Raw genomic sequence first — 25,149 nt, forward strand, 5'->3', positions numbered from 1 at the left:
TTTTTACAATATATTACTATCATTAGACTGTTTTATACATTGTTTTATATATTAATAATTTTCAAATAATTTTGTACATGCTTTTGGGACTGACATTCCCCGGTCAGATTAAGCAGAAAAATGAGAAAAAAAGGCACATGATTGCTCCTGTCCACTGAGAGCAATACAGTCCAAAGAAACAAAGAACTGCAGTGGTTTGTGTGAGTGCAGGTGAAATGCCTCCGGTCATGTGATGGGCAGCCCCTTTGAAGCCGTCTACATGTATTCCAGGGCAGCACAATATGTCCAAACCAATTTTTCAAATCACAGCCCAAAATAATCATTTTGATGTGGATGTCAATTGACAGCAATCATATCTTTTGATTTGCTTAGATGCACTCAGAAAAAAACAAAGCACTCACCCTCGCACACACACACACACACACACATACACACACACATTCTGTCTCTTCTCCAAAGATGTGATACTTTAGTTTACAGTAGAAAGAAAATAATTACTAGGATCTCGAGCCACCTTCAGGGGCTGCACTCAGGTGTCTTGTTTCTCTGTTCTGTACATGTAGCTGAATGTCAGAAATGTGGACCATTTCACACAACGCGGCATCCAGTAAGGTCTCTGGGAACGCGCAGCTCAGTCAAAAACGTGACCATATTCTTCTTTAAGACTCGGTGTTGGAAAGCTCCGCGGCCTTCGGGAAGCTCAGTGCAGTCTGTAGTGTGAACTACCACACGCTAGCACCACCAGTCCCCCGCTCCTCTCTGAACTGTCCAACATTTGACATCCAACCGCGACTTGAAACCCTGCCCAAACTGTCTCAGAGGTTGTTCTCTGGCTTCAGTGCCTGGGATGCTTGATCCAGTTTCGTATCATCCACTTCTGTCCGGAGCATCTCTGGACCACCAGGCGAAGGCCAAAGTTGGCATCTTTGGACATTTCAACTTCCAAGCATCGACCAGTGTCCCTGCTGATTATTGGACCATTCTGCAACAAAAACACATGCACATATGACTGAATTTGCACATTAGTCTTAACCAAAATGGATGGCTGCAACACTAAACGCTCAATCACACAATAACTCCCATATTTGCAATATTACTTTTTTCACTCACATTAAGTACTTAACCTACCAATACATACTGGTATTCTACTGTGACACATAAATATTCATTACTACATTACTGTGCAATAGTGTAAATGCTGTACTTAGTACTCAGTATATTTTTATGGCAATATTTCTTATAGTTTTTTGTGGCAATATATATTTTTTACATATTTTTTATATAGTCCTTTGTATAAAATATACATATACTGTATATAGTCAGCTTTTATTTTGTAGTTTATATTTCTGTATTCTGTTGCTTTTTTTTTTTTGGCTATTGCCTGCTGCCTGTAATACCTGAATTTCCCTGGCTGGGGATTAAAATGAATCTTATCTTATCGTATATTCTGACATCTGTTTTTCTGGCCTCAACGACAGCTATTAAGCATCCAGAAAATTGTCTGTATTATTTCATTGCGCTTGGTGTGTCTGACCCAGTGATCAAAGAATCAGATCATGTATTTTCTTTCTACCTGTGTGAAGTCCCAAAGCCTCTGGGAGATCCTTGAAACGGCGTCACATTTTTTCAGCCTGGGAGTGCGTCCTCTGCCATCGTCAACGAGGCATTTTGTGTCAGGCAGGAAGGTGGTTGACCCCAGGGGTCCTAGCTGGAGAAGCCCCTCAGTGGAGTAGCGGGCAAGCTGCAACAAAGAGATAACCAATGTGTTAGACTGCTGGACTCACAAACTGCAGCAGCAATCACAGCTTCAACAAACAAACACATTTTCACAGAAATTAGAAATTTGGTGCAATGGTGCACCATATTGTAAAAAAAAAAGATCATATATGTCAAAAAGTCAGATTTAGGTCTTATCTCAATTTTGACCATTTATGGACAACTTCCTACTTCCTACATTAAAAAATGCAAGATTATAGAATATATCCGTGAATGGCACCGCACGGAAACCACAGTGTGCATCTTATTAATGCTGCAATATTTCCCCAAACCAAAACTTGATCCCTCGCTGTTTAATCCTGCACATGAAAGGCTCTGTGACGATAAGTATCTATTACGTAAGGATACAGTAGAGATAGCATTTATTATTTATGCGAGTGATCCTCTCTGAAAAATGAGATGCCAAAGATAGGGAGGTCTTTAGTGCGACGGCAGCCCTGCTTTGAGAGGAACACACACTCACGGCTGTCCTGAATAACACACGCACACGCTGTCCTCAGTTAAAGCGCAGGCACGGAAGCTATGTTATGTTCGTCCTGGGAGAATCAGTGGAACAGAATTCCTCTGAATCCAGACTGCTGAAAAGCTGACTTACGCTCAATGGACTCTAATGCTTTAATGATGCAAAAAAAAAAAAAAAAAAAAAAAAAAATGCTATATCCTTTCCTGTATGTGTGATTTTTTTTTTTTTTTTAAGAACAGATTTTTCAGAGGGTTTGACTGAAAAAAATGAGATGGAATGAAGGTTCTTGTGACTACCATCTCTACAAACCTGTAAATGAATGTGTTGAAACTTCAAATTTAATAGTATGAAAACCCATTACTGTGGTCATACAAAGATAAGCCCCATGCTTTTATCAATCAATTTTAACATGTAAACATCTCTGCAAACCCATGCCAGTGTGTGTGAGTGGAGGACTGTTGGAGCATGGGTGGAGAAAGTGGAGCTGCAGTAAGTGTTCCGTGTGGCTGCCGCTCCTTGTGAGAAAAGATGAAGGCAGGTGGTTTTTAATCCAATGTTCTGCCCTAAAGAGCCACTCGGAACAAACAGGAAAAGAATGAAGCCCCACTCTGTGCGTCACTCAAGGTTCACTGGAGCCGCTTGGGCTGGTCGTGAGGGTGCTGATAAGGACAATTCTTCTGACTAGAATCTCAGTATTTACATAGCACATTTCAAACAGTCTAATGAGAGACACATAATGTTGTGAACTTGTGTTATTTTACTGCAGGTGGCAGACTAAAGGTCACTGTGGCAGACAGTCAGGTCAGACAGAATTTTGAACTGCTGTCTTGGGTCTTTCTGCATTATAAGGCTCTAAAATGAATTATCCATGGTGTAAACTACAACTGGCATAAGAAAACCCTGTCTAATCCCCACTAATACCTGTTTACAGCTAGGTCTGGCAGCCTTTTATACGCTAATACATTTAAAATGGGACCATAACAAATAATTAACGCAAGGAAATGATTCTGCCAGGCCAATTAACCTGCGCCTCTTGCAGCAGCATTAGATGCTTCATTGCCTTCCTGCCATCGCAAAAGTTTTGTAGCCGCTTTCTGGAGGTCAAGCTAATCAAGTTTCTTAATTAGCTCATTAATGGTGCTACGCTGTAACAATGTAAACATAAGATGGAGTGTTTGTGCATTGTATTGGGTTGTAATCTCCACATTTGTACCCTTCTTGTACCTCGCTCCACCAGGAGTAAGTTTATGCCACAGATTATGGCAAACGTCTTAAAGAGGGTTTCAGCTCTGGACCCTGCACAGGTCCTCTCTACATGGTACCACAGTCTAGCATGGGAATTTGAGTGAGCTTCCAGCCTCTACACAAACCTCTAAAGGGGAGATTTAAGAGGCCCCACAGCATAAGCAGTGCAGAAGGTGTTCATCAGCACCATGCACACCCAAGGGCACGACACATAGTTGGGATTCTTTGCAAGGGGAAATCCAGGAAGTTTGATTTTGAGTCCGAAGGAACAGCGTAAGCAGTGCTCAGACTATTTCTGCGGTTTAGGTGAGCAGAAAGATTTTGCACTGAGAACAGACGTCTCAGAAACACAGCGGCAGCAAAATAAATGCTCAACGTAAATGTGCAGCAATAAAAGTAAATAAAAAATGTAAATAAAGTACTTTAATAAAACACCCCATTTAACATAGATAAAGCAGGAATGTTAGTAAAGCAGTGTGCAATGATTTAAAAATGATCATGGTGCATTCTAACATCCTGTCACCAACACCAGGCTGCTACAGAATACCCACACCCACCTCCACACACCTCAGACTGGGCAGTATTCTGCTGGTTAATGCAGGAAGCGTGGGATTACTGGTCCACATTGAACCTCCTTTCTTTTTTAATATTGCTGATCCATGTTTTAGCATTGAAATGCTCATCAACAGAAAGAAAGCAAGTAAAAAGATGCATCATTAACTCTAGCAGGCTACCGCTAGGTGTGTATATGAGTATGATGCAGCTACTCCACTATGCTTTCACTGCATCGGACAAAGGTGAGAAGCCATGATTTAGATTTCCACTGGGAGAGCCAGCAGAGAGACTCATTCATCAGGACTACAATAAAGATTTATTCTGGCCAATTATATTTTTTCATAAGTAAAAGGAGCAATGGTAAAAAGGAATGCAAAATCACATTGTCCCAGGAAATTAAATTCGTCCCGCTCACAGTAATGTCAGTCATCGCTGTAATCTAATGATACAAAGGCACAAAATTCATCTCTATTTGTTTGTTTCCCCGGGGGATCAGGATTAAAAGAGGCAGTGAGGCTTTACATTGCTGGACCCCAGTGAGCTCTTACTGTAGAAGAGAAGACAAGAGGCTAGTGAGCTGCTGGCCTCCTGCTCCCTCAAATGACAGATAATGAACATGTCACTCACCTGCAAGAGGGGCAATTTGGAAAGATGGAAAATGTAAGAAAAAAAGAGGGATGCATGAATAGAATTTGCATGATTTGTCATTTTCAGGGTTGTCTCTTATTCCAGAGCACAAAAGGAAAATAGGCACAAAAACAGGACAGCGGCCTCCCACCCACAGTGCCATTTGTCCTGGAATCTGTTCAAGTCAATTATTATGCTGAGCACACATTTTTTCAGCATCTGACTGCATAGTCATATAAATACATGCACTCTCACCTGGGAGTGGCCCAGTTTTCCTACTGAGCTGCTCAATTAGAGCTGTTGGCGATACCTCGCTCAATTGTCATTCATCAGGCAGTGCAGTCACTGCGTCTGGGTCAGTACTAACGTGTACCTTTTGCCTTGTCTGACCGATGAGCAGCTTCCAAATCCAGCATGCAGACTGACATCATGCAGTATTACTGAACCACATAAAATCTATAATGCAAAACATAGTCTGTGTCTTTAAAGGCAGTATGTTCATGGCTTGTTCCACTCGTTAATGTGAATTCTCAAGACCATGTGTCTCTCAGTTTTTGTGTGATCCAAAACCGTAAGAGTCTGAATTATTTGAGTGAAGTTGCAGGGAGATCACTCAAGATGTTCAGGTCTTCACATGATTCTGAAATAGGTTCAGGTTAAAATCAAACAAATGACAAATGATGAAAATTAATGGGCAGGAGGATGAAAAAAAAGCCAAAAAAGGCATTATGAATAAAAAAATATTAAATAAATTCACAAAGTCAAAATACATGTTATGTTATTTAAAGTGTTCTTAAAATATGCTTTGTAGAATGTTAAGAAAGATGCAATTTTAACTGAATGAGGAAAAAAAGAAGTCCCATCAGTTAGGAGCACCTGTATATGACTTCAAATGGATTTCTGCTTGGGAGATGTTTGGGAAGATGAAGCTTATATGACTGCATGGTTAAGTAAGAGTGACTCTGAATTAGTTTTGAAGTTATCTGGAAGATTCCCATCTTTGAATCGCACCTCATACGAAAAAAAGCACATCTCTACATAACTCGTAAGAAGTTGAGCTCCAGAAAAAGAGGAGCTGGTGGAGTGAAAGGATTTCAGTGGGCTGCAGCCTAACAGAGTGTTTTTGGAGCAGCAAAATTTTATGAAGACTTGTGGAAATGTGTTCACCCACACTGTGTTGCAGCAGGAGAAGTAAGGACAGATTAAGAATAGAAAATGGCACAAAGACATTGTTTGTCCACAAAGAAAATTGCCTTCGATGAAGTTACTTACTTACCCACACATTATCCTCTACAACTCAGGTTCTCGTTGATTATGATTCTGTGTTGAACACTGTATATTTAACTTTATACTGTCATCGTTCATTTTGTCCATTTCACTTTAAATGCAAATACAGAGTACTTGTCAACACTGCTGTCATTGAGCGTGTTTACCGACGTTTTTTAGATTTACAGTAAGTGTTAATTTACTAAGACAGGAGGCGAGAGGCAGCCTGTCTGACTGGAGAGCAGAGAGAGATTATATCATTTAATGTGACAGCTGCTCATGGACTTGAAAAACCTTTTCAACCTCAACAGTGATATTGATTAAGCAAAGGCGATGCTACTAAAAAATCTTGATTGATCTTCTAGGTTATTGAACTGAATTCAATAGTAGTTTGCACATATTTGTATAGTCAAGATGCCAAAGCCATGCATAAATGCAGCTCATGTTCCACACTGCGCAGGTTCTCTGAATTTAATGCTCTTGAAATCTGCAGCTTTTGCAAATGCAGTGCATATTTTTTGCAGCAAATGTCACTTTTATGTATTTCTTGCCATCTGTATTTATTTTCCAATAATTACACCCACACAGGTTTAGTGGATGTTATCATGCCGAGATGCGTTTACACTCTGCTTGATTATCACCAACCTGAAACTCCCATTTCATGTTTTTTTTTTTTACAGTGGAACAACTTACAAACTGACAGTAAAACCATATGTTGCTAATTCTCCATCCATGAGTATCCTGACAAACATCTTTGATAGTTTATTACTTGTCAACCAGAGTCATTTTTCAAGATGAATATGTCTCCTGATTGAATCGATTTATGTTGCTCCCAAATGTGGATTTACATTTCACTGTATTTACAATTTACTCAAGCTACTTCACTGGTGATTTAGGTAATAATATTGTAATCTGCCCTCAGTGTATCTTTGGTGTGTCTTAGCTGTTCACTTAAACGCTTCAGCGGGAGACGTGTGTGTGTGTGTGTGTGTGTGAGTCTAGTGTTCTGATAATGAGAAGCAATCAGGCAAACATATTTGTCTCTATAGTGCTGTTGCTACCACCACTTATTAAATAAAATGTGATTTAACTTCTAGGGGCTTAAAGAGGAGAGTAATTACACCGCATCATCTGAGGAGAGTCACGTGTTAAAATGCAGAATCTGGTGATCTGTGAATCCAAGAATGAATGTCTATTTTTGCCAGGAGGGTAGTCCACACAAAAACACGCCGACATCTTAATTGCATTATTGACTGAGTGTCTGATGAACACGACTGCTTAACGAACACAGCAACGAACATGGGCGCACACACAGCTGATGGGTCTCGTCTGACCTGGGAGGACATGCCGTGGCAGGGATAGAGGATGGCTTTGTCATCGTCCTCAGAGCCCTGGTCCAGGCAGTAGCCGCTAGCTTTGCTGTTCCTCACCTGAAAGACAGCAGAAGAGGTGCAGGTACTTAATGAATGTCTGAATGAGAGAAGCTTCTTGGACAGTAGAGGGCAGGTCATCACCATCTGAATTGCAAAAATGGTTGAATTCACATTACTGCACACAGGAAATATTGATGTTGCACAGTAAGTAAGTACACTTATAATGTACGTGAGCGAGTTTGACAGTTTCCGTGTGTGTGGTCTGCTGGGAGCAGTGTTGATTGTAAAGTCTGACGGCAGCATGCTGGCCTTTTTAACCAGTCTGCTGAGTCTCTGTCTGTCAACAGCTGAGATGTCCCTGCCCCAGCAGACCACTCCATAGAAAGATGGCTGGTGCCACCACAGAATCAAAAAACCTCCTCAGGACTGACCCCTGCACTCCAACAGACCCGAGTCTCCTCAGCGGATAGAGTCTGCTCTGGCCTTTAATACACAGAGCATTTGTACTGTCAGCCCAGTCCAGGGCATCAGACAGCAAGTGCAGTGGATGAGAAGATGCCGACCATTTTCCTATCTGTTCATTAAAAACTGTTTGAAGCTGAGGCCTACCTAATTAAGTAGCTCAATATAGCTAAATAAGATCACTAATTAACACATTTTATTTAATTTCGCTATGAAGTCCATGCCCCGCCAAGACATAGTCCCGCACAACACTGCCTGAAAAGCTGCAACTTGTTTTTCACTTCTGCTTTTGGAGAAAAGAAAAATAATGTGTTGAAAATGGACAATAATTGTTTTGGTTCTCATTTCTCTCATTAGCTTCAGGGGTGCCAGCTGGGCAAAAATCTGCCTCATTCTCTGTGAAGGAGCAGCAAACCACAAAAAGCAAATTCATAAGCATGACAGGGGTAAACCACAAATCTTGTACATTTTAAATATGTGATGAACATATTGGCTGTTGTTTACTTCAGCCCAAAACTACAGTAGCTTGTATCAGCCTGTCAGTAGCTCATATTAACTGAGAAAAATAATTTTCTGGATGCTGTGGTCACATTTGCCCCAAAAATTAATCTGAAAGCAAGTAAATTCCTGTGTGCATGTCACATCGCCTCCTGTCTACCAGATCGATTGTGGCTCGCTCACACAGCATCTCAAAGTGATGAACTGGCCACGGTAGGATATCATCATGCAGTGACCAGCCCCAGCTCTGCCTCTCCCTCCAGGCCTCCAGATGGTGGTGTGCACTGAGCGTGAGCTTCGGTTCTGTGTGATTTGAATGCGTACGGCTTCATTTCCAGGTTGTGACATATCTATCATGCGCTGTTGTCAGGGAAGGTTCCACTTGGCTGGTCTGGTCAGCATGGCCTAGCGTGGCGCTGATGCTCAGTGACAGATGAGGCTCACTTCTGCTGCGGTGGCTGCGTGGCAACACAAGGCTTGTCGACAGATCTGAAATAGTGCCACTTAAGTGGCTGCCGCTCTGAGGAATCCATTAACTGGGTGACAGAGCCAAAATGGGCAGCAGGGGAAACAAAGGAGGGAGTAAATTCACACAACTTTGATGAATCTTGAAGATAATTTTGATGTATTCAAACACTGCATTTGCCCAGCATATTGATTGTCCTCTGTTTTCCATTGTTGAAATTGAGATGATGAAAAATGTTGTGTTTGAGCAAACCTTCAAATAGTGTCTGACACTGGAATGTGTTCAGTTCTTCAACCTGTCATAATCCTGCTTCCTCCCCCACTGTGCTCAGCGAGCAGCCAAGCCCAAAACAATCAAGTTGGAATGGAAAACTAATAAGTGTTTAATTAAAACTCATTCTGAGGAAATTGCATCTAATCCTGTGTGGTGATGCTGCATTGCTATAGCAACACGATACCTTTGCTTCCCTGCCTACGGCGAATTCGTAGTCATTTTGTTTTTGGCATGTTTTGATGTGGAGGGTATGAGCCAGTCACTGCGATGACCGTTTATCTGCACGTTTCAGTTCGTGTTTAATTCGTACAAACTACAGCAGATCTCATGTAGCTGCTGACATCTGTGTTGCAGGGAAATGTTTCTCAAAAAAGATCCTGATAATGTACAGCTCACAAATTAATAAGTTCTCACTCATTTTCTGTATTTATCATCCGTGGAATCAAATTAGCTGTCTCAGTGTTTGCATCCTCTCTAAACCGCGGCTCTGTAATAGAATTACAAGGGATGATATAGAAAAATTAACATGCAGACTGTTTCCTATAATCCTGTTAGCAAGTATCTTTCTCACCTCGCCGTATGTGATGGTGTTGTTGTAGATCCGCATCTCTGGGTAGACGTGTTCAAGGTACCAGCGAAAACTCCGACATTGCAGCCTCTTCCTTAAGGCCAAGCGCTCGGAGACATCCCCGAAATCCACTCCAGGGTTCTGTCAACAAATGGTGCAGAGCAAAGACGAAAAGAAAAAAAACCCTCTTAGCCAGGGGGCACTTTACTTAAGAACCAAGTGAGAGTACTAGCTGCTGGAGAAATGGAAGACATAAGAGTGTTGAGGTGCTGAGAGGACTCAACAAGCATTTAGTTAAGAGATGGATGGATGCGCCTGTCATGGGGGACCTTCATTGTTCTTTCATTAGACATGATCTGTGCTGAGCAAATTCTAATCAGCTGCTTAATTATGAGCCCTCACGGCCTTGCTTGCATTATGGAGGTGGCTTCCCAGACTGATTAGGGGAATACCCAATAGCTACACTGCGTGGCCTGATCCTGATGCACACGCACGCGCGCGCACACACACACACACACGCAAAATCCATATCAGTATGTGCAGTACACTGTTTAAATGTGCATGAATATGCAAAGAATCACTTACCCTGTCCTGCCATAGAAAATATGCTCTGCACGCATATGAAAGGACAATTGGTGCAAAGGCGCACACACACAAACACACACGCACAGTTGTCTTATTACCAGACAGGGCTTCCAGGCAAATCCTCCTCATCAGTTGTACAGCCAGCTGCTGAACGTGCTTTCAACATCTGTTAATAATGAATTCTAGCTGGAAATGCCCACTTTTCTTGTACCATAAAGCAACAATAACAAATGCATTCAATTTCACTGAGATGTTGTTTAGTATTTGGACTTGGGGCTGGCTTCTGTGGTGAATCATAAAGCCTTCCCCCACCAAAGTAATTGTGCTCTCAGTGGGTACCGCAGACAATAACAAGATTCTGTGATTATGTGTATGGGCGTGTTTGACGGGGGGGAGGGAGGTAGATGGAATAATCGTAGCGTTAGGTCCTTGTACTGTACACAAAAAATCTCTGCGCCACAGGACAGCTGGGGTAATAACATGCCATACCACTGTGTTTGTAATTGCACTGGAGAGGAGATGTGGCCCGATTGGCTAGTTTGTCAAAGTTGGCCCCCTCCATCCTCCCCAACATGCACTCCATGCTGTGCACACACACACACACATGCGGGTTAGAGCATTTCCACAGTTGGCACTTTCTACCTGAACTTAGTGAGCACTCATGTAATGATGTTTGTGCCAAATGTCTAAACGCCATGCAGGCACCAGCAGCATATTCAACCGGTGTATGACTGCGGCACAACCCTTTATTATATTGTTATGATCAGCAGTGTTGTTTTGGAGAGCATTCAGAGGCCTTCACTGACGTCCTTCGCTGACAATCATCTCATTCTGCGTGGCTGAGGAGGCAATTAGGATTCAATATCAAACTTTTTATTAATGAAAGTAGCTGTTTATTATTTTGCTGCCCATCTCAAAAGACCCTTGAAAGCAATTAAGCTAAAGTGATGTGTTTGGAAATAGACTCATTAGATAGGAGGCTCCTCTCGTTCACTTGGTGCACGCCTCTCATCTGTTTGGAGTGAGAATCCACTGCCTCTCCGCTCTGCCTTCGTTCTGCTGCCAGTGTGAAGGTCAAGTGGGATGAAATCTGAATTTTGAATTTCTATTGACTAGTGTCTCCGGAGGACCGGGCTGCGTGTCTGAATGAGCAAGTGAGAAGGGAGGAGAGGGGGCGACGGCAGCTCAGGGACTGAGGAAGGGAGCGATCTAAGACGGAGAAAAACTTACGTTCATGGGAATGTTCCAGGCCATGTAGACATGGGATTTGTATTCATCCATCCACACCTCCGCGGCCCGCAGGGCATTGCGCTTAGCGTAGTAATCAATGTCATTGTTGTAGGGCTTCTTGGTGCGCTCGATGTGAGCCACTCTGGCACAGGGGAGGACTTCCATGCTCCCCCCACACTGCCACACCTAGATAGCAACAGGAAAGAAAGTCCAGGTTTCGATCAAATGTGGATTCACATAGGGATGCCTTTACCAAGCTCTTTTTCAAAGTCAAAGTCAGCTTTATTGTCAATTCTGCAGTATGTACAGGACAAACAGAGAATCGAAATTACGTTACTCTTCAACCCTTTGTGACAGGACATATATTAGAAAAGAGATAAATAAAAACTGTACAATCTAAATAAAAACTGTACAAACTAAACAATGAAACACTGAGAATGTAATAGTGCAAATGTAAACGGTAGTGCAAAAAGAATTAGCTTAACAACTGGTGGTGAATAAAGTGACTGTGTGTTGTTTTCCTGAGGGGAGGGGTTCACATCAGTGAGAGTTTGTAGAGTCCAGGGTGTATACATGTGTGTGTGTGTGTGTTATAGTCCAGGTTGAGTGTTTGTGTGGAGGAGGGGGGGAGGGCAGGGAGATTTACATAAACATTATGGGAATGAAGGCGGACATCTTGCACTCAGGACTTGTGACTTCACTTGGACTTTATCTTTCTGACTCAAAACGGACCCTCCCCTAACCCTAAATATGAAAAATTACGTCAGTGAGATGCCTCCTTTTTCTCGCTCATGAGGCAGTCGTCCACATGGGACGTTAGCAAAGATGTATTCATCATATTTTGGCTAAAATATGGGGCTTTAGAACACACTGATCATCAGGACTTAGAAGAAGATTAAGCTGCAGTTGTCTAAGAGGTTTCTACGGACATGCTGTTGAGGCTGCTTCTTCCACAATTAAAACTTGTTACCACTGGAGTGCATGTGGCACGAAGTCAAGCTGAAAAACAGTTGCCGTCCTCTGAAGAGGAAACCTTCCTGAATATCAAGCAGCATGGGGATTAAAGGATAATTCTAGTTTATTACAATCTGGTTCTTATGTTCAGAGTTTCGGCCATTAATCCTCCAATCGGTCACGATAACATTGTGCTCACAAAGTAATTGCTGAGATCTTGGAACACAGGAACCGTGCTGCAACAAAGTCGGCTCGGACAAAACACGGCTGTCAGGAAATCAGATAAGTTAGAAACAAGCCAACCATTTAGCCAGACTATCTGATCACTGTATTTCAAGGTGAATCCAAAAGCAAGTAGAGCTATAATGTCAGTAATAATCCTTGCACAGGAAAACTGTGCAGGGCCACAAACACAGCAAGTGCTGAAGGTCAGTGTTGACTCAGAGGCCTGGTCCGTAAACCGTGATGGATGTTTCCAGCGGTTATTGTATCCTGGGAGTTTATTAAAAACCTGCCTGAATGTCTTTCTGCTTCTTGTCCTTATCCCATCTGATTTCTTTATAGTGACCTCACCACATTTCCAGATCTTAGCAATTTATTCAGTGAGCACCCAATCACGACCAATGGGAAGGATAGCCAAGATCAACCAAAATAATGATAATTTAGTGCATTCATATAAAGCCGTTCTCCTCTGTCCATTTTAATGCATTGCTCGCTCAAAATGGCCACAGTTTACCAATTTATCCCTGCACAGTAATTCATGTCATATCCTTGACAAATCTCAATATACGTGTGGCAACACAAAACACAAGTACACTCTATTCAATATTTAGAATGTTTAACAATATGAAATCTTGCATTGAACACAAGGCAAGTGAATTAACTTATAATGTGAATAAGCCTACACACATATTCATATCTTGCCACGGCTGGGAGCAAATTTAAATACAGGGATAAAGGTCAAACATGTGTCTTCATTAATGCATCAGTTGCATCACCTAACTGGAATTACCGCTTAACATATAAAATGCATGGACACACTGAAATCTGCCACTGCATATTCCAGCTCACAAACGAGCCAAGCCAAATATACAAAATACAAAGTCCAGCATGCACAATGACCACTACATTGGAAAAGAACATACAAAGTCATTATTTACAGTACTTTTACTCTACTTTATATCACCAGCTTCTCCTTAAAGCTATATTATCTTCCTCTAACATGATACGCATGTTCTTGATGCTGCAATTAGGTGTTACAAAAGTGTGTGATCAGTTGGTCTGTGAGCTCTGGCCCACAAATACAAAAGGCCATGGAGAGTTGCCTATGACAACAGAAAATCCTGACACCAAGAGTATGTAAGTAAGTAAGTAGAGGTTTATTTTTTATAGCACCTTTTAAAACACACAATCACAAAGAGATAAAAATGAATAAAACAATAAGGTAAAAATACAATGCCATATAAAACACAGCACAATGAGGGACAGACCAGACAACAGAGCAAAAACAAAACAGGCCCAGAATGGAGATGTATAAAAAAGGCCTGCCTATAAAAATGTGTTTTTAAAAGCCGCTTTAAACCTTTGCTTTTGCAGTTGGAGCGGGGATGGATAAAAGGCCAAGATTAGAGGATCGGAGTGGTCGGGAAGTGGAAAACTGGACAAGGAGACCTCGCCCCCAGTTACAGGAATGTAACTGGGGGCGAGGTCATGCAGAGCCTTATTAGTAATCAAGATTTTGTAGATTATTCTGAATTTTACATGGAGTCAATGGAGGCAAGTAAGAACTGCTGGGACCGCTGGCTAGTTCTAGTTAATAGGCTGGCAGCTGCTTTCTGAACTGAGTGTAAAAGGTTCAGAGCAGCTTGACTGAGACTCGTGTAGAGGGAATTACAATAATCAAGGCAGGAGAAAATGAAAGTGTGAATCAATAGTTCAAGATCTGATCTGAAGAGCGCAGTGTGCATCGCATAAGGAGTGATATATAAAGCCAAGCAATAAATGTCATCTTGAAAAGCATCAATTGCTGCAGAAAGTATTGATCGATTGTAGACTCAGGGATGTTGTGACACTCGTCCGACATCCTCAAGGTAAGAAAATAGTGACAGGCAGTCACGTGGTAGTGTAACAGTCATTTCTTAGTGTGCAGCAAAAGATTTGAATTTTAAAACTCTGCAAAAAAAATCCTCCATTGATGTAGAGTATGCAAATCTGGAAGTCTATGCCATGCTGTAGGAAAGCAGCCCAGGAGTTACACACTGTTGCAACGTCATCAGAATGCCTCAGCATATGGTAATATCCTTCCAGCCGTACAAAGTGCGGAGCCGCCACCACCCACAGTCTCTTAATGATCATCGCCACAATGCGTAGCAGATGTTCTGATCCATTAACTTCTCTCTGAACCCAAAACGATACCCCCTGCTGGGTGTTAAAGGAGATTGCTGCTGCAAAACTACTCTCTCAATTAAGTCCAGAGCAGGGGTAAAGCCTGTGTTGAGCTAACCATGTTTATTTAATGCCATGAAAGTAAATACAGCTTCTTGTGCTTCAGGGCGTGTTCACAATAATCATGTTTTGGAGCTTTTCTCCCCATAGCTTTGTTCCCTTGGCCAGGCTATAAGGGTACCATTGAAGTGATAGTAATAATTATACTAACAATAATACTAACATCAGGTGTGGGCCTTCTCATCCTCTTCCTTCATTGTCGTTCTTTTGTGACTAGTGAGTATATTAAGCCGACTACCCCCTACATGCAAATGCATGATGATTCAAATCTGTTGTGATAAATCTACTCAGTCTGGCTTGTAAAGAAACTTTATAGTTTTATGGGATGATGCATTACTTTGCAAAAATCACAAGTAACGGTGAGGTCAATTTGAAATAATGAAGGATTATTCACTACCCAGTGGGATGAGCCACCAGGTGAGGGAGCACACAAATAGTGAATAATGTTTCAGTAATTAGAAATTAATGATTATTTATCAGTAACCTGCTGCTCCTCAGCAGCAGATTCAAAGTGACTCAGGATCTGCTCATTGAAGAATAAGGGTGGCAAATTTATGCAGTATTTTTGTAACTGTCGATACATCCCATGATCGAGACCAAAACGGATTATGCATTTTTCAAGACTTAACAGCTTCCTTACTTTGTCAGTGGCTCTCAGCCCCAGTAATAACCGATGAGATGTACGTCTTTAAAATCCGGTCAGAAATGCAGAATAAAAATCAGCTAAATAAGTTCCTAAAACAGCTGGACACTGTGGGTTTTGCCAAATGTTTCTCAAACGAGGAGTAAGCAGAGCATTTGTTAGGGACTATTTTCAGCGATGGTTTAATACACATTTGGTGCTCTGGTGAGCACTTCTGGCAGCAGCACAGTGTATGTGGGATTGCCTCAAAATAAACTGCAGTGCCCATGTTCGTGATAATGAAGGAACATGTCACCGAGGGAAACTGTGTGACTCACTCATGCGTTTTTAATAGTTTTGGGAAACAATGCAGCTGTATGGTAAAAAGGATTAAGTTACTGTATATCAGGCTTTGGGCACACAGGCAATTTCATGGACTCGATTGACAAAAACAAAACAAAAAAAAACACATATCATCTGAGTTATCCCCTAGGAAAGAGATGAGTACATTATTTAATTCATATAAATCATTATATTATATTAAAGCTACTTAAAGCTAAATCAGTCATTCATGAACTATCGGGTTGTAAAGTGGTATCTAATTAGTGCCATCTAATAACTACACAAAATAACATAAAGCTCATCCTCCAGCTCTGCTACCTGGCAGTGCTGAAACAGACTGGGCATCACCCGAGGGAGCTGCGTCAACTTGTGCTCCTGCATGCAGCCAAGGTGTTTGATTCAGTACGCTTAGAGCCATATGGCCGAGTGTGCAGCATTCATGGAAATGAGACACTGTCAAACATTTACGCAAGTCCCAATTATCATAATTCACATGTTTCTATAATGCTCAAGGGCGTATGAAAGCTTGTGTTTAATTCTATGTTAATCAAGGAATCCATCCTCTTTTATTCTCCTTCAACCTGAAAGCGTTAATTGTTCCGGATGTATCAGTGGTGGAGCAGTTCACTGAGGCAGATCCAAGCTTAAACACCTCCATTGACTGGCTGACCCCTCATCTTCACCGCTGATGATCCGTAGTGACCCTGGCCGAAAATATCCATTAGTTCTTTGGAGTAGGCTTTACCTGCTTTGCTGCTGCCCATGACAAGTGCTACTTTTCCACAATAGCCGTCATGGTTGTGACACTTATGTGGGTGTAAGCCCAATACCAATTTAATGGTAAGTCTTTAGCTCTCGCAGATTCCACCCATCACCTTTTATACCACAGCAGGCCCTGTGTAATGCCATCTTGGTTTCTGTTTAAAATCAATAGTGTGTGTGCACGTGTGTGTGTGCACGTGTGTGTATGAGTTAAAGTATTTATGCGTGTTAAGTGCTTGTGAATATGTGCATGGAGCACTCATGGATAATTGAAAATGTGTATATGTGTAATTGCAGTTAGCAGTTTGCCCAGCACTAAAAGCAAATTGAAGATCAATATTTTCTCAACCACCATTTCCAGAAGGTCAGAAACCTAATAGCTAACTAAGCTCGTGGAACAGGCTTTAGTTTCTTTGCATCACATCCTGCTTCATGTAGAGTCGTTGGATGCAAGTAACACAAAGATTTTTTTTGTTTTTGTCAGTAATGAGGGAAAGGACTACTTTCTTACTTACATCCTTGTATTTTTAAAAATAACCAGTAAGGCTGTACAATAGGCGGATCTGCTGTTAAATATTTCTTTCCTTTTCATATAGTTTTTTCAGTTCGCTGCACATTGTAACCACTGCTTCCCCAGACAGCTGATAATAGTACTGTGTGGCTGTAATCATCTCAATAAGCATAATTTCTTTTAATTATATATCACAACATGTGGTGTGCTCAATCACATGCTAACTAAACTGCAAGAAACTTTTAAATGAGGTATCCAACAAAGCAAAATGCTATATCATCTGCCAATTTTAGTAGCTGTGGGTGTTTTCTGAGATCCAGATACTCTCAGGGCAGAAAAGGAGTAAGAACTGTTCCACTGATAAGAAAAAAAAAAAAAATAGATATCATGGCTGAATAAACTGCGCTGCTGTAGCTTCCTCCGTACATGCAAAGCCCTGTTTACCTCTGGGAGCAGGCCAGTGTCTGAGAGACGGCTGTATGTGTTTTATCTTATGCGCTTTACTTACTTTGTCAAATCCCTCAGTATAATGAGAGTGACTGATTGTATTTGCACAATGTGCAGGCATGCATCATGGTGACAAAACATCTCAAATGCTATAAGGTCAAATTATATTAGAAGAATGGATGAACAAGAAGCTTCCTTGCTGCCAGAGTTTTGACCGACCTCACACATCACGTCATCAAAGATGGCAGTAACAGGGTCGACTATAGTGGTGCTTCTCTGTGTTAGTAATAGTTTACATTCTATTTAGATTGGGATTCTCTTCCAAGGGTCATTGAGATCGACACCAGCACACAGCGGTGTTTGCCTTTCGTGATATGTGAGACTGCATGGTGACTGTGTGACTGAAAAATCATCTCCATCGTCCTCCATTCGGTTTATTCACCAGCCAGCACCAGAGATTTGACCATCAGGACATTCAGATGACTTGGTCTGAAATTTTCATGTACAAATTCAAAACAAAAGTAACCCTTACTGTAAAAAAAAAAAAAAAAGTGTCTGCATTGGGCTGCTTCATGTACCTGTATCAGGACGCAGTTTATTTTGAAGGACTGCTCGGGGATAAAACACTGCACAACGGCAAAAGACTTCATAAAGGTTATTTAAAAAGTGTTGGGGGTTTTTTTGCAGATGACGCCACATTTTTCAATAATTGAAATGAATGAGGAAGATGTGCTTTTATTGCAGCGGTAATGTCAATCTAATCTCAGTATCATGCCGTCAGCTTTTGTTTTAAATTCTGAATTCAGTTGCTCTTCACCTCTAGGTGCAGGCCTCAAAATTGACTGGGCTGCACCACCTCTCCACAGTGTTTACAGTTCCCCCGTACATGTGGAATGTGTAATGGAGTGAAAAGACCTTTTCAACGCAATAGAAAAAAATAATCTGTTTGCATTCTACCCTTTATTCTCCGTGTTGAGAGACTATGTGGTGATGTGAAAAAATAATCCCACACCACTTACGATACAACATGAGGGAGGCTGGGAAAAATGTCTTCCTTGATTTAACTGCAAACGACCTGGGACATCTGCAGAGAGCCAACTCCGCCTTTGAGGATCATCAGTGCGGATGTGACCTTTTTCAACGCAAGAGAGAACCACCGATCTGATGATTTGGAGGAAAAACAGGACAGCAGATTGCTGGCTCAGACAGGACTGCTCATGACTCTCTCCTGCAGCCTGTATCTTCCTAACCAGGGCTCCATTCAAAGCATTAGCAGCAATAAATCAGGCTTAATATTCGATTTTTTTACCCCTCGACATGAAAGACAATAAGGATGCTTGTGCTTCCGTGTTCACACTGGAAAATATATCAACACCATGCAGAGTGCCTCTGCTAATGACAGGGTCTCACTTTACGTTGTTCTATTGCAAATCACTGAACTATAGGTGGAATCATTTACGCTAACTAAACTGAGTTGTTCTATACTAAGGAAAATCTACTGCTGTATTGACTGACGAAATTGGAATACCTTGTTATTAGAATAAATTAGCATGCAATGAAATTGTCCAAGCACATGGAAAATCAATGTTTTTTTTTAAATGTTTTAAAGCATTCAATAACATTCTACTGTGCAGGGGAAACAGAGGGGGTGGGGGCATGCTGCAGTTACAGATTGTTCCTTTAAATATTCTAATATTATGGAAATATGATAAAATCTAAATACCAAATAAGATTGTTTTAATCTTCCACCTCTTATGACCTCCTACGCACAGGTCCTCAGGACTGCATTTCTGTGAAGTCCATTTGGCACTGACCCTTCAGAAAACTGCAGCCCGCATCATTAAGAGGAAGCACTTAACACAGAGCACTTTGATGTAGTGGTAATGTAATTGCTAATTTAATTTAATTGTCTCTGTACATGCAGTCAGTTAATTGCAGCTGGACCATTTGCGTGATAAGCTCCACAGAAAACATCAGCCATAAAAAGCATAAAAGCTATTAACAGCAGTAAACAGGTTTCCATCAGTGCCATTACACAATGCAATCGATAAACTGGGAAAAATACAGCACATACAGGCTCATGACAGGCGTTCAGACCGCTTTGGATCTAAGATATTTTCATGGGGGACAAAACAAACAAAACACGTGGCTGAAAAAAGTCACAACAGCTTTCACTATCATGGGCCATGAAAACTCTCCACTGAATCTGGAAAGTACAACAAAACATCAAATTTGGGCATCCATCTGTGTCTCACTTTGCAAAGGACTGAATCAACCTTTGAGAAATGTAAGTTTACTTCGAATGGCAGCTAGATCACAAGATCAGGCAAGCTGAGAATCCATTAAGCCAGGCCTAAAGTCATTCGTACCAACCAGCGTCCTATGAGGAACTGCTACGAAACAACAGGCAGTGATATAACCCCGACCCTGAAGCCACGTTGGCCAATCAGAAGCCTGTGAAGAGCTATTGCCGCTGATACTGACAGCGGGATCTGTGTCTCACCAGTGACCTCTGTAGGGCCTGGGTTAAGATAAGAGGAAACACAAACCGGTGGCTGGCCGTTGCACAGGAGCTAATCGATAAAATATGGTGATAGAGCTCTCCTGCAAGACATTCATCATGTTGTGCTAAGTTTTAAACACAAAACGTGACACAAATAGTTGGATAAAGATTGAAAAAGGAGAGCTTGAGAGAGAAGTTCAGGCACAGCCCTCTCAGACGTCAGAAAGCTGTGGAGGGAGGAGATTTCAAGCGCTCTTTGACCTTCTGACAAGGACTTTGTTAGAGTATCGTACATAGTATATGTCATAGTATATAGGGCACTTGAAAATAACCCCTGACCTTCAGTCACACTAGTTCTCAAACTGCATGGATGATATTGCCAACATGGCTTTTTGTCAGTCAGTGTTTGAAAAGGGAAACAGGGCAGAATAGAGGAAGCCAGTGCACAGCTAAGAACCTAGACTGAGATGATGAAAGAGGGTGCTGAGGTCATGCAGACTTAATATAATGCCTCATCTTGCTAGACAGCTGACGTATTTGACAGACAGCGAGAAAAATTATCCTGCAGCAACAAACAGAGGCACTGGTTTGCTCAGACGAGTGTAGCAGTAGGCCGGGGTCAACCAGAGTTCATCTCCACTTTTCTCAGCCGTTCTGTGTGCACGGCTGAAACAGCTCGGCCACGAACATACACCAACGTGAAGACGTTCAGGGATCTCATTTTAACACGGCTGACAGGAAGATTATCTGGAGCTATTTTACTGTGCAGAGAAGGACCGACTGACTCACTCGGGCTATTGATCTTCTCAAAAAGAAGACACAGCATTCTGCCGCTTTCAGCAACGCAAACATGCAAAACTGTATCTGATATTTTCTTCTGCTGCTGTGATATTTTTCCACCTGATTTCACCTTGATAGAAAGCTCTTGAAAGTCTTCATTTTGTTTTTAGTGTTCTACCTTTACATGTAATTCCATTTAGAGACTTATAGAAAGTTAAAAAATGTCATGTTTTGTTGCTTTCTTGATGCGTTCAATGTCACTATGTCACGCCTGATCTAAATATGGACCCATTATCCAGATATGGAAAATCACATTTTAATCCAAAATGTATATGGGTTGTAATCGGAATGTGATCAGATCTGCTTGACCACATCTGGAGGTAGTCTGGTGGTCCAAGTTTACCAGAGGGGTCAAATAATTTTCCCTCACAAAATGCAGTTTTTAAGGGGGTTTGGGGCTGACTTGCCGCATCCAGATCCAGATCCCACTTTAACACCAGGTGTAAATAGAGCATGTGTCACTTTCTACCAGGATACCAATATGCCTTGTCCTCTCTGTGCACGTTTCAACATATGCACAGCTATATACGTGACATCTGCCATACTGCTCTAAAAATCAATGCTTAGCATAGCAGGGTTTCTTCCTGTGGAAAATGACACACATCAGGTTATTGTCATTTCGGGGTCATGGTGCTTGAGGCACATGAGATATCAACGCTTTTGCCTTTGCTGTAGCTGTGGCTGGGGAAGAATACGTATGTCTGTATCTGTTCATTTATTTTACATCTGGCACCACTGATAGCTCAAAATGACCAACTGTCCAACACTTATGACTGCATTCCAATAATCCCATTTCAAGTAACAGTGGCCGAAGATGCTTGCAGTTTAAAAAAGGGCACATACTGAACTGAACTTAACTCATTCAAAAACTCTAAAAACTTAACAATCAAACAAAAGAACAAGGCTGTTATTTTAAGTGTCATATCACAAATGTTGTAGCGTCTCTGGTTCACTGGGGGGCTTTAATTGACTGTCAATCTACCTGCTTACTTGAAGTTCCTCCACAAAACACCATGAAAATGCATTAATACCTCCTGTCATTTGTTCCTCTCCATATGGAGCAGAAGATAATTACTACTGTGTCGTTACTGCACTGTTGGCAGAACACAGGGAATTAACTTTATGTAACTCATCTCTTTACTTTCAAACAGCTCAACTTATTAAGTATTCCTCTCAGCTGGTGTGGTGACTTGTCACTATGGAAACTTAAGGCTACTCTTTGTGCTCTTTGTTTCTGCCTTCTGTGTATCTTCACCATAAGTAAATAAACCTAAAAATCGATTTCTTTTTATTTTGTGGATATTCAACAGGGTGACATTTCTAAACCTGAACAGATCATCATGACTCCAGCAATTCAAATTGACTGTGCATCAATCCAGCAGCTCTCAGTCCTCGTACCTGAGTACACATCCATGCTGGATTTCTGTCCTATCAGCTACTAAATACTTTTCATCTCAAATCCCAGCGGTGAGTCAGTCCTTGACTGTAAGAAAACCATGAGGGCTGTAATGCTTGAGGATTAAGATTGAGAACTACTACATCATCAACTCTATACCAATCATCAGTTCATCGGCTCATGTGTTGTATGACACAAATATGACCATATAGATATACATTCAGAGTGTTTTTCAAGTGTAAACCAAAACAACGAGCTTAAAGATGGTAAAATGCTCAGTGGAGCTGAGAGAAACTGCAGGTTTAAGTGATAATTCTTTTCGGATTCTGATTTGTCACTACATGTGATCCCTTTCAGATTAAACAATGTAATTTAATCCATTCTGAGTATAAAAATATTGATTGTAGCAGCTTTAATTTCAGGTAAAAAAAAAAACAAACTCTAAAAGCAGATTTACAGGTCATACAGTGTTGGCACCAGGATCCTGTGTCCGTAGACTTTATAAACCCTTTATGTATTCACATCAAAGGTAGGTGTATTCATGCGCAGACCTGTGTCACAGGACTTCATTCACATTCACACAGACATTTTCACAATTATTTTGGAAGAAACCCAACCACAGACTTGCTGTATCCACTTGAGATAATGAGTTGTGTGTGCTCGGCTGCGTCTGGGGAATTTTACACGTCCCTGTTTTTAATTGAAATGCTCTCCACTCTGCAATCTCTACACCCGAGGGATGTCTTTTTGCAGGATAATATCCCGAAAAGGTTCACCCGTTTCAAAGAAATGCCAGGAAAGGCTTATTAAGGGTGCAGACTAGTCAGACTGCATGTTTATGTCTTCTCTCAACTCTTTTCTAAGGTTATGGGGAAAACGACATTAAGACATCACGACAAAAATCAAGGGATTTAATGAGTGCAGTGGACACAGTCTGAGTTTCCTGTGATGTGTTGAACCATCCTGTGCTGTTACATAAAACACAGAGAAAGCAGCATTTACTGAAGCGGGCATGGAGCGAACCTTTTTCCTTATTTAGAATCAGCTCCAGTGTCACTATGCACACGATGTTTATTCACACCAACACTAATTTCAAGATCTGAAAACTGTGAATATCACATGGTAGCAAGTCATTTTTCAAAGCTGTTGGCCTAGTGAAAAGAATATGACAAGGGAAATAACTGAAGTAGCATTATACTGTCAATGACTGCAAAGAGTCTGATTTAATAACTGAAATCCGTCACTCAGCATAAAACACTCAACAGTAATTTAGGTGTCATGTGCTTTTTATCTCATGAATTATGGCTAACTAGGAGGATCTCAGGCACTCTCGTGATAAAATGAGATGCTTCCGTTTCACACTTGCATGTGAGGAGTTAAACGTGCATTCAGTAATTTACGACTTATCGACCTCCATCGGCGAAGGAGGAAATGCAGCATTGACAAGTCTCTCGCACAGCCTACAATCGCCATGAATAATAAATTCACATTTTTACCTAACGCAAAACACAAGCTAGCTCATTAGGACAGAGCCCCAACAAGATAGCATCCGGTTAAAAGGTTAACGAGCGCTCACAAGAACAGTGTGTAGCAGTAAGTGTTTTTCTTTGAACGGGGCGTTGGAGGAGTGAGGAAAATGACTTTTGAAAGGCAGAAATCTGAGCACCTGAAAAACGATTCCCTGAGTCACTGAGTCATTGTGTGCTGAAGTCTTCTGAAGTCTTTTTTAACACACTTGACATTTGACAGACGTGTTGCACCTTAAATGAGCCGTCAGTAGCCTAGACCCTGCTTTAGTTTTTAATTGTTCAGTTTCAGATAAAAACTGGCAAAGGGATAGCTCAGCGTGCTGGGAAATAATTTGCTTTCTTGTCATGAATTAGATGAGAAGACTGATACAGCCGGTTAGCTAAGCTGAGCACAGACTTCACGTAAAGGGTGGTTCTGTCCAGAGGTAACAAAATCTGCTGAAGCTCATCAATTAAGATTTCATCTCTTGCTGGTCCAGGAGGTCACTGCACCCGGCCAAGAAACCGCCCTGCACGTAACACTCATAAAACCCCAATGTGAAGATTTTTACACCTCTGCTTTTGTTCAGGTTTGCAAATGTTACATGCTGCTATGTGGTGCAGATTCTTTTTGGCATTTGGACAGAGCCAGACTTACTGATTCCCCATCTTCCCAGTCTGCTAAGCTAAGCTAGCTGGCTACTGATGGTAGCTATATATTTACTATTCAGTCACCAGGTATTGAATATCAGTAAATAACAGTATTTTCCAGAATGCGAAAGTATTTTTTGAGGTTTGTTTGTCTGCCAGTGCCACAGTACGCTGAGCCCTCTGTTTTTTTTAACATTTTGACGACACCTGTTGCCTTTGACTATACACAGACATTTTCTCCAGTTAGTTAAGCCGTCACACTGGACAGAATCACCGCCATGCCAGCCCTCGCCCCGCTCTTCCTCTCTTGCATATTGGTGAGTGATGTTTCAAAGTGTTGGAAACTGAAGGCTCCCTCCTCTGGAGGCTGGAAACGTGCCGCTCCCCACGGCCCCTCGCTTCATTTCCTTCTTTTCCTGCTTCTCCTCCTCATACATCCATAAAATGGTGGATGTTGATGGAGAGGTAGATAGACACAGAGGCCCTTTTAACTGGGCCTGTCAAAAGCTAATTCCATCCAGTTGCTGCCCTCCGTCTTTGATATGCCTGCCGATTTGCTGGTGCGGCCAAATCAGCGCGTGCTAGTACTCTTCAAATACGTCGGGCTTGTCAGATCGTTTCAAGCTTCCAGCCTGAGTCTGAGACATCCAACAGAGACAATTACGTGAACAGATTAACCAATGCGTAGATAGTGATGAGATGAGCCAGTTTGTGCTTTTTA

At 41.6% G+C, this 25,149-nt stretch overlaps 1 protein-coding gene across 1 annotated transcript in view; it reads right to left on the reverse strand.

Annotated features, from left to right (window-relative positions):
- Nucleotides 1-835: 835 nt before the first annotated feature.
- The window catches only part of galnt9 (polypeptide N-acetylgalactosaminyltransferase 9), an 83,721-nt gene continuing 59,407 nt past the window's right edge, over nt 836-25,149 (reverse strand). Inside the window, exons 7-11 of the mRNA XM_041937530.1 lie at nt 11,388-11,573; nt 9,576-9,713; nt 7,267-7,362; nt 1,574-1,741; nt 836-982 (exon numbers count right to left, since the gene is read on the reverse strand). Coding sequence (XP_041793464.1) covers nt 836-982; nt 1,574-1,741; nt 7,267-7,362; nt 9,576-9,713; nt 11,388-11,573 — 735 coding nt within the window. The remainder of the gene's footprint in view (nt 983-1,573; nt 1,742-7,266; nt 7,363-9,575; nt 9,714-11,387; nt 11,574-25,149) is intronic.

This window comes from Chelmon rostratus, chromosome 5 (assembly GCF_017976325.1).
Source record: "Chelmon rostratus isolate fCheRos1 chromosome 5, fCheRos1.pri, whole genome shotgun sequence".
In the NCBI taxonomy this organism is placed as follows: Eukaryota; Metazoa; Chordata; class Actinopteri; order Chaetodontiformes; family Chaetodontidae; genus Chelmon; species Chelmon rostratus.